Source organism: Myzus persicae, unplaced genomic scaffold (assembly GCF_001856785.1).
Source record: "Myzus persicae strain clone G006 unplaced genomic scaffold, MPER_G0061.0, whole genome shotgun sequence".
Lineage (NCBI taxonomy): Eukaryota > Metazoa > Arthropoda > Insecta > Hemiptera > Aphididae > Myzus > Myzus persicae.
In genome coordinates, this window is record NW_019100898.1 from 1017 (window position 1) to 11719 (window position 10703).

At 38.7% G+C, this 10703-nt stretch overlaps 2 protein-coding genes and 1 pseudogene across 2 annotated transcripts; all 3 read right to left on the reverse strand.

The window, feature by feature from the left end:
• Positions 1–341: 341 nt before the first annotated feature.
• On the reverse strand, positions 342–1711 carry LOC111026661. Its single transcript, XM_022304780.1, has one exon. It carries the CDS (start codon positions 1655–1657, stop codon positions 398–400), a length of 1260 nt encoding a protein of 419 aa, XP_022160472.1. The 5' UTR covers positions 1658–1711; the 3' UTR covers positions 342–397.
• A 2803-nt stretch (positions 1712–4514) lies between these two features.
• On the reverse strand, positions 4515–6125 carry LOC111026660 (annotated as a pseudogene).
• On the reverse strand, positions 5969–8551 carry LOC111026659. The gene is made up of 2 exons (XM_022304779.1): positions 6265–8551; positions 5969–6186 (listed from the first exon to the last, which is right to left on the reverse strand). The coding sequence occupies exons 1-2, from the start codon at positions 8549–8551 to the stop codon at positions 5969–5971; spliced, it is 2505 nt and encodes an 834-aa protein (XP_022160471.1).
• Positions 8552–10703: the final 2152 nt, after the last annotated feature.

Here is a 10703-nt window from a genome sequence, read left to right on the forward strand (position 1 = left end):
CCCCGACAAAATATTCCATGAAAAAATATCCCGCGTAAAAATATCCTTGACAAAATATCCCGCGTTATTATTACTTATTAATTAAAATAACATTTACTGAATACAAAAAATAAATTAAAATATTTTTAAAAATATATTAAAATGGTATGTTTTCCGTCAAAAATGATTACACTTATTATTATAATATAAGTTACATGAAGATATTAATACATTTATATAATACAAAAAATTAATTAAAACATTTTTAAAAATATATTAAAATGGTATGTTTTTCGTCAAAAATTATTATACTTTTACTTATTATAATACTAAGTTATGTGCTATTGATTTTAAATATTTATTGTTATTAGTTTCCTCATATCCTTTTACAACAGCAATTAACCGCTCGTCCAAATTTTTATATTTTCGCCTTTTTTTTTTGTTGAGGTGCACCAGCTGTTTGCTGCTCCATTTTGGCCTCCTGCAGACCTTGTTCTCGCTTTAACATATTTATGAACTTCCACACTGTTACATGGTTAGCTGCCAGTGCAGAATTAAACGCTCTGTGCCATCCTTCTACTGAGTTATTTGTCCTGGGAGAGCCTTCCATTACAGCATCAAACATATTCCATATTTTAATTGGAAAAGTAGGCGTTCTTCGCCTACCACCACGTGTTGGTCTCCCAATCCACGTGTCTTCAAAATAATCAACAACTGTTCGTAATTCTTCTTCATTATCTACGTAGTAGTCGGAGTTAATTAGTTCTTCAAATGCAAAAATAACATTATCAACGGGTACAAAAGCGAGAGCCGATAATTTTTTTATTTCGTGGGAAAATATTGCGTCTGTAGAATACCTATTCTTTAATCCACACGATTGCAATTTTCGCCATAAGCACTGGGTAAAATGAAAAAAACATCCATGTATTTTAACATCAGTGTATAATTCTTTAAATGATTTTATAAATGCTTGTTCGAAATCTATCACAATAGCATTTGGTTGTAAATTTGGTTTGAGTATATTAATTTGATTTAGTACTTCGGAATAACTATTTTCGTTTTTACTACACATTAATATATATATAAGTGGATATACAGTGCAGTCAATATTACCGTGAATAGTATACAGTTGGTTAAATATATTGGGTACAGATTTAAACGTTCCATCTGCGAACCATATTTCGGAGTCATTCAGTATATTTAAATTTTCATTTGTTGTGAATATCAATATTCTGTTATTAATATCCCAATTTTCATTATTTTTACTGTCATATAGCAAAAAAGGTAAATTACTTAGAGTTAATGTGTATTCGCTAGGTATTACTAAAGAATCAACAGTTACAGGGTTGGGTGGAGGTACATTATTTCGATTTCGAGAACGTTGAATTGTTCGACTAAGCGCAACAGTTGAAGGTAACCTAGCTGCAATTGGCATAGATGACTGAGAAAATGCCTCGCTTATAATATTTCTTGTTGTCTGATTAGAATCACTAGCTTTTTTTATTCGTTCTATTACCTTCTTTGATTCTAATCCGGCTGCATCTGGAGCGTGTTCATGATCTCCTCTCTTACCAAGAAATTCCCCTACGAAAAAATTTTGACAATATATGACAAATATTATTATATCCAGGCCTATTGAGATTAATCGTAAGAGCAGTATTCGTTTTACAATTGTCATCAATTGTATATTACTTAAAAATCTGATAAAACCGTAATATATTTTTACACATGGTTTAAGAAGGGGTTTTGTTGATTACACATATAATATTATAAGATCAATGGTATCGAAAGTTCTTATATTTTATTATTATATATTTATTATAATATATATTATTATATCCACGTCCTAAAATTTAATCATAAATCAACAAACCTGATTCGTCGTCTGTAGTTGTGTAACATCTTGTCAAACATTTTTTTCTTTTATACTCAGTGCAACGCCAAATTATTTTTTCTTCACTCTTTCGGTGTATACTGAATAAATATCCTTCAAATATTAGTAAATTATTGCCTTTTTGGCTTTTAACAAATTCTTGCATTTTATAATTAAATAAAAATTGTTACTTAAAAAATTTGATTTAAGACTGTTAAATGCTCACGACACGCACTGTAGGACGTAGGTAATGATATAAAATGACACTATAATACCATTATCAAAATAACGAATACCTATTACTAGATTAGATAAAGTGCGATTATTACTTCTAATCGCAACAGCTATTATATTATATTTTGTCGGGGATATTTTGTCGGGGATATTTTTACGCGGAATATTTTGTCATGGAATATTTTGTCGGGGATATTTTGGTTTAGGGATATTTTGTCGGGGATATTTTGACCGGGATATTTTTACCGGGATATTTTGTCGTGGAACCGTTTTTTCACAATTACCATCAACTGTCGTCGGTTTGCGGGGACGTAGAGTATTCGGAAATAGGAAAGATTTTAAAATCGTTAAATTTCGAATGCATTTACGTAAAAGGCGAAGAAAAGCGTCAGATCATACAAGTCTTCCTTCCCGATGTCAAAATTCACGAGATGGGCGAGGATTTGGATTGTCCGCGACTAGACCAACTACACGGACAGTTAAACGAAAATATAGACCGTCAACCGTGTTGTTTATATCATAAGGATTTAGATCGTTCACAATGTACATATAATCGAGTTTTTACATTATTGAAATGGTTTAAAAATAATACTTGAAAATATAATATACTATATTATATTATATTATATAATTTAATTGCTGTATATAATATTTCTGAAATAAAATATATATTATACTCTATAATCGTGTACTGCGTTTTATTACACAAATATCTTAGAGTCGATCGTGTTCAATACTATACATTGTGATTATTAATACCATGCACAAGGTCAACCCTCTTTGACCCTAATATATATATATATATATATGTGTGTGTGGTCGAGTCGGTGCATTTCGATTAGCTATATGAGACGCGCAGGATCAGCTCACACATGTGTGCATCAATCGATGTACCCGTGGCTATGAGGAGGGCCTTAGGTTCGATCGTGTTCAATACTATACATTGCGACTTGCCATACTATGCGCATGGTCGACCCTCTTTGACCATATATATATGGTATATACCGTATATATATATATATACGGTTAAAACAGTGCATTACGATTAGCTATGCGAGGCGCAGGATCCGCTCACGGATCAAGCCTTTTCTCGATACACATCACACATGTATATTAATCGGTCAACCAGTTCAATATTGCGCGCGCCGCTCGGCATAGGTGGCGGTGTCCGATACATCCCGGTATACGACGCGCAGGATCCGCCCGGAGATCGAGCCTTTTCACTGTAATTTACACATGTGTGTATATCAATCGGTGTACCCTCTCAATATTGCGCACGCCGAACGGTGTAGGTGGGAGCGGCCGTCGATGACGATAATTTCGGGCGCCTGACCGTTGGCCATCGAATATTAAATCAGTCGTATTTTCTCGCTACCGCCAAACAGTTTTATTTAAATAACATTATAGGATTATAATTATACATATCCGTGTCAAATTTCAACATCAATATTTTTTTCCAATGAAGAGTTTCTTTAGGGGGGCTGTCATCCCACAAATGAATGCCGCTCGGATGAAAAGACTGTGCATCGTCTGAAAATATGACACGCGATTTAGTTTTTATTTTAAAAAAAAAAAAAAAAAAAACTAAAAGTAGCAAATTTATTTATATATATATATATTAAGACTCACTTAATATTTCTCCACTGTCGGGGAATTGTCCAGATATCAGGTGTAGCATAGGTAACGGCGAGCTCGAGTCTGGTGATTTCCACGGAAATCTCTGTCCTGCATGAAACCCAAACGAATAATTGTCGGAGGGTTTTTCGACTTTGACTACTTGTAACGTGTAATTGCGCGGATCGTGCGATTCCGCGAATAAATTAGGTGACTAAAAATGAAATAAAATAAATTTTAATTTTAGTAGAGTGGTACAAAATTATAAAACTTACCACGCATCGAGTCTTGGGGACATGGTTGAAAAACGAACACTCCTCTGACGACATATTAATATATCACTATTACACGCGAGTAAATGTTTAGCTCCAAAGTCTGACTGACTGACTGACTGACGGAGAAGTGCTAGCCATCAGAACACCGTATATGTAGGCATATCAAATATCCTCGCCCCGCTTCTTATCACACCGCGAATGGGCGGGGGTTTTTTAAAAATAATAATAATACAATAATAATAATAATAATGTTGACGAGACCTCGGTAAGATAAGGGTGAGTATTAGATTAGATAAGGATGAGAAGATAAAGATGAGGTAAAATATGATAAGGATGAGAAGATTAGGTTGCGATACTAAAATAATAATAATAATTTAAAAAAACGAGATTAAATATAAAAACGGTGTTAATATAATATTTTAGTTAGCATCGTACATTCACATATTTTTATATATACAACGAGCGTATTTCAAGATTGTACAATATATACAAATTCTATATATAATATATCTATAATATACAGATATGAGGTAATTTAACAATAACAATAATAATAATAATAATAATAATAATAATAACAATAATTCATTATATCGCACGGTAATGTCCGTGCGCGAGCGTGTTTATTCTACCGCGTAGAATATGTCGTTTATCGTCTGCCCTGTTTAAGACGAGCTTCATAGTTTTGATCGTACGAAGTTCGTGGTTGAACGAACGTATAGAGATATTTTCCCTATACGGCGTGAAAGGCATATAGCTGTAACAGTGCGACGGGTGTATGATGGGTGCCGGTGAGGAATGCATCGGTGGCGCTGCGACGTTCCGGTGTATCCGCGCGACGGCTTTTCGTGCACAATCAGCCGCGATCATTTTCCCCATGTGCGTGTCAAACTCGTCGTCGCGTTCGTCGGATTCCGCGACGTCGTCGTCGTCGTCGTCCGCATTGGCGAATAAACAACGTTTATGGTCGGCGAGCGTGAGGTGATTTCTGATCACGTGTCTCATAACGCCTTTCGCACGAATTGTTACTTCCTACTCCATGTCGTAGGCATATGACTTTGCGCGCAGCGCGACGAATTCGTAGATAGTTTTGCCTGCGGCCTCGTCCTTAAATAATCCTGGAATCCTTTTCCGAGCGCCCGCGTAACCCTTGTGATCAGTCGGCAAATTAGAGGTGTCCGTGCACAGCATCAAGTTCGGATTGTTGATCAAGTCATCGTAAAAATCTTTAGTCGCCACTTGATAGAAAAGCGAATCTATAATAATAATAGTTATTATTATAATATTATATTTTTTTATTTAAGGTATTAATAGTATTCAATGCATACCTGTATCGGTGTATAACAATTTAATATTTTCGCCGTAGTGCCGTTTCATCACGTCATAATGAAAATTGTACATCAGAACTTTGCTTAGTTCGAGTACTACAAACCCGATGTAAATGGGCTTACAGAAATCGATTACTTTGCTGTCTAGAGTGACCGCGGCGAAATTATCGTTATAAATTGTACAATGTTTAAACGTCGGACGGTTGATAAGCTTTCGTAGTCTATCAGGCCGCGTTACGAGTTCAAGCTTTACACGACGTCTCATATTCTCCATAGTCTTTCCTATTATATTATAGAGGAATAATAATGAAATTATGCTTAAAGTTTAAAGTTGAAGTGAAAATAATCTAACGCACCAAACACGGAGTTATTTAAATCTTTGAAGAATTGTTCTTCAAACTTATTGGTGGCACGTTTCCTCATCTCAGTGTTGAGCGCGATATACGGAGCTAGCCACGGAGATTGACGGAATTCCAACACTCGATGTACCTGGAATGCATAAATCAGCTATAAATAATAATAATAATAATTATTATTATTATAATAATTATAATAATAACCTTTTCGACTACTACACCATGGGCCATGGCCTGTTTCAAATTTAGATAATGAACGACGTAGTGTTCTTTTCGTAGGAATGTCACCATCAGCTTTCGGACAGTGGATCAGTGTGGTATGCTAGCGTGCGGTAAGAACGGCATATCATTTTGTGAGTCGTGTAAAGTTTGTGGATAGAATAAATCGACTTCGTAGATTCTACCAAAATCATCAGTTTCCGTCATCCACTCGAGCTGGGCCAACGCCACTTCGGGATTTCCCGGATACCACGTAAAATCACTAATCGGCATGTATTTTCCCATCGCATAACCATATAAATTATTAGCTATATACATAAAAAACAACAACAACAACAATTAATATTCATACAATATATATATATATATATTATAATTATAATCACCATCCAGGTATACGAGCCAAGTGCCGGGTTCATCGTTTCGGTATCCGGGCGTCTTGAAATTGTTAGCCTTAGCATAGCGTTTGCTCGCCTGCACCAAGCCACCGCGCATACCGCTTTCGAGAAACAAAACTTTCTCAAAGTCGTTTAAAAGTTCAAGTTTCACCGAAGTGAATTTTAACATACAGTCAAAGCTGAACCCGGGAGAGGTGTAATATTGTGCCGGGTCCAGGTGAAACGTTGACATGCACAGCTCGCGAAAATTCTCAAACACATCAGCGCTGATCAGGACGTCTATTTTCAGGTATAGGTCACTGTAATCGCCAAGGTTGCGACAGGCGAAATGATCCCACACCCTAGTAGCGTGTTCATAGTCCTCGTCGCGGACGTGTGTCTCAGTCAGCGTGCTAAAGAAGTCGATCTTGGGCGGTAGGGTCGTCTCGTTCAACTTGTCCCACGAATCAACATATTCGTACGGAAACACTCCTTTCCGTGTGGTCAGCGACATCTCCGCCGGGGTGAATACTTTCGCAACTTCGCGAAACTTGGTGAAGTTTGTTGTCGTTAAGTTCTCCGCTAGGTTAGCCAAACTCGAAGCCATGAATCGACACGTATCGATAAATCTTATAGAAAACGTATTATTTATATATTTTGAGAACGAAATGAACTTCTCTTCGCTATTAGCTATCACTGAAATCGCGTTATTATTACATGACAAATGTGAAACGATAAAATGCGAATCATAGTTTGAAAGATTGTGTAAAAAGCACGGTACGAATTTCGGTGTTTTCAATTTAAGATTACACGAGTTACACAAAGTTTTCAAAAAACGTCCAGATAAGTGGTCGTGGTGTGCAGTTTTACAATTTTGTTCGGTGAAAATGTTCAAGCACAAGTCGCACAACGCTTTGCTCGCGTGCAAGCGACAATCATCGACACTCATGATGATTGGTACGTTGACCGTCTTATATAACTTGCTTATTCTCTCGCCCACGTCGAGGACTGCCCGGACAAATCGCTCGGACACATCATCGTCGGTCACGGAGCCGCGAAAAACGACGGGAGTCCTTGGAATTCCAAACTGCTCGAACAACTCCATTGGCACGCCCTCCGCTGCGACTACTAAGTATCCGTAGCTCATAGGATGGTGCGTGTGGATCGCCGTAGTATTCGCACCGTGTTTCTGTGCGGTTTTCAGGAGAAGAGCTTCGAAGTCGGCGTACACTACGAACGGGAGACGTTCCGTCTTACACCACGACTTGAACTCTAGCGTATCCCCTTCTTTAGGCATTAAAGGTAATACCGGCTTGTGTGCACCGCACACCAAACGATGTATCGCCAAAGCTCGCTCGCCGTGTAATTTATATTTTAAAGGCTGGTCGTCGAAGCTGGTGAAACATTTTTTGCATACAAATAAACGATGCTCGCGATTATTTTTTTGGAGGCTGGCTAACCGCGAAAAATTGGAAATGTATGCGTAATGATTTTCACCATTCTTCCCGGTAATCAGCAACAAGTCGAAATGATTCGCCAGCTCATTGTCGGTCACCCTCAGCGGATACGCGAGCGATTGCGTTGAAGATTTTTTATTTTTATATTTTTTGCAATTCATTACACCGTATACATTTACTGACGTACCGGGATTAGCTCGCTCAAATAATTTTATTTCTGACACTGGGGTGGGGATTGATAGCGCGGAAAAGTCATAGCGGTGTTCTTCGCTAGAATAATTCGCTCCTACTCGTGTGCGATTATCTTGCGCTACGTGTTTTGCCAAAATCGCCCACTTAAAGCATTGTTGGTCGACATTCTTAGGATTAACGACAGCTTTCCGACTGAGTATGCTTTCCGGTAATGGCAAGTACGACGATCCACCCAAAGGCGTGTACTCGTACACACCCAAGAGCAAGCCGTCGATGTGTGACAAGGCGAACCCGCTACCTTTCCCCTCGTACGCGTCTTCTTCGGCCAGGAGCCTCGTAAAATTTCGATCGACCGAACTTGCGACATTGCTGTGTGCATATAATTCCTTTGCCGACGTCTTAAACGCACGATTCTGCGCGCTATTAGCCACGTTAGGCACGACGTAGGTAGCCTCTAATTTAATATTGTACTTTATCGGATGAATACGCGTGCATTCGCATAATTTTGCAATTAATTCTGACTCTATCGATGTGAGGAAAGCGCGATAACTAGCTACGTTATCTACATTCTTCCTAAAATACCACACTACCACACGGTTAAGTGAAGACTCGATCTCGACGAACCCGGGTGTATTGACCGTGTGCATGCGCACCTTTTTTCGTTTGATATTTTTCCTCGTATTTTCGGTGTAAGGCACGCCTTCTTCGGTAGACAGGGGCGAGTCCGGTCGTGGTAGTGCGGTGGTACCGGGGGATCTTGCATCGGGTTGGGTATTGATAACCTATGCGGGGGGTTCGGTCGAGATGCTCGGTATGCTGGTGGATGGCAAGGCTTGAGGAGGAGGGGTAGGTGTGTCCGTGCGGCGAGTCGAGATGACCGTCGGAGTCAGAACATCTGGCTGGACGTGCAGCGTAGTAGTGGGGGGCGCCCAGTTTATGACTGAAGCGCGACCTAGCATAGATTATTGATATTAAGATATTGTTGTTATTATTATTATTATTAATAAGAGAAAAAAATTATTTACCCATTGCACCGCCACCTATCCGTACAGCGTTATGGAAGTCTGCAGTGTTTTTAGCGATCGCTATTTTAATAATAATTTAATTAATAACTACCATTTAAGCAAGACGTTATTAGCCCGAAAAAACATCGTATGTGTAGAATTCTAATATTATATAATAATAATTCGAAAATGTTAGTTCGAGTAACTATATATGAATGGCACAGAGGTTTTTTCGGATCGACGTCGTAATAAACAATGTACTTACCATGGAGATTTTGTACGTGGTTTCTGAGTTTGTCCCGGCGTGTGAACGTCTTAAGACATATCCCGCAAGAATTCGTCGATCCATCGTGGGATTTAGCGTGTCTGTTTAGATCGCGCTTATGAACGTACACTTTATCACATATCGCACAGTTAAACATTTTCGAAAATATACGGCGCACAGTGTTGTAAAATAATAATAATAAAATATAGACGAGAAGGCGAATATAATATGCAAGGACGTGGAACGTGTTTAAACTCTGTTGACCGTCTGAGCTGTATTCGACGTGGTGTAGGTCATTTCGTTTTAGCAAATAATCGGCCGCTAACAACGGTCAGCGCTCTACATCCGGGTACATCATAATATGTTATATGGTCAATGTGTGTATATATTTATACATATATATATAATTCACGGCTACAATATACATATTATCTTAACACATATGTTAACAATAATGATATTGCTGAGGTCGGCGATAACTATACCACACACACACACACACACACGTGCGCGGGTGGCAGCTTCGGCGGCGGCGGCCGGTATCTGGTGATATAGGGAATAATTCAACGCTGCTGAGGAAAATGTCGAAGTTTGGCAGCAACACGCCGTGTACAACCCTAAATGTGTGTTCGTATTATTATATAAAGGAGCGCAATTTATTGAAAATGTTAATAATGAATTTAATGTCAAACGTAATACCCGCGATAATAGTCAAGACCGTAGATGTAAATCGAAATCGTATGATGTTGTCGGCTAACATGCAGTTGTATAAAATTATGTATAATGTATATTTTTCATGAATAAATATGGAATTCTTTAAACAATTAAATCGCTTCAGTTTTTGCCTTCGTATCCTGCTAAAAGCATGTATATGTTTTTATACATGTATGTATATGTTTTTATACATGTATGTATATGTTTTTAATACGTATGTATAGGTTTTTAATATATATGTATATGTTTTTAATACGTATGTATAGGTTTTTAATATATATGTATAGGTTTTTAATATATATGTATAGGTTTTTAATATATATGTATATGTTTTTTAATACGTATGTATAGGTTTTTAATATATATGTATAGGGTTTTAATATATATGTATATGTTTTAGTATTTTTACGTATATATATATATATAGTAGGGTAATAGTTTTAGCACTATAATATCGTGATAGACGGTAGAAGAAAATCCGCGTTAGAGAACGAGCGGAGAGATGGCGCCACCGGTGGTGGTAACGCGTCGCGACGCCCGATAAGCGGGTCCGCGTCGCGGGGGGGAGGGGGTGGCCCGATCCCCGTGACGTAGGGGGCGCGGCGCAGGCGATAGGTGTGGGGGAGGGGGTGGCCCGACGGTCATGACGTAGGGGGCGCGGTGGCGCAGGCAGGCGGGCGGGGTGGTGGAGGGGGTGGCCCGACGGTTATGACGTAGGGGGCGCGGTGGCCCGGTGGCGCGTATAGGCGGGTGGGGTGGGGGAGAGGGTGGCCCGACGGTCATGACGTAGGGGGCGCGGTGGCGCGTATAGGCGGG

Bases quoted from the DNA above. Each gene is read 5' to 3' on its own strand.
- LOC111026659 (XM_022304779.1), bottom strand. From the start codon at position 8,551: ATGCACACGGTCAATACACCCGGGTTCGTCGAGATCGAGTCTTCACTT. The intron at 6,187-6,264 runs GTGATTATAATT...TTATGTATATAG, and splicing joins TTGGCTCGTATACCTGGATG to CTAATAATTTATATGGTTAT.
- LOC111026661 (XM_022304780.1), bottom strand. From the start codon at position 1,657: ATGACAATTGTAAAACGAATACTGCTCTTACGATTAATCTCAATAGGC.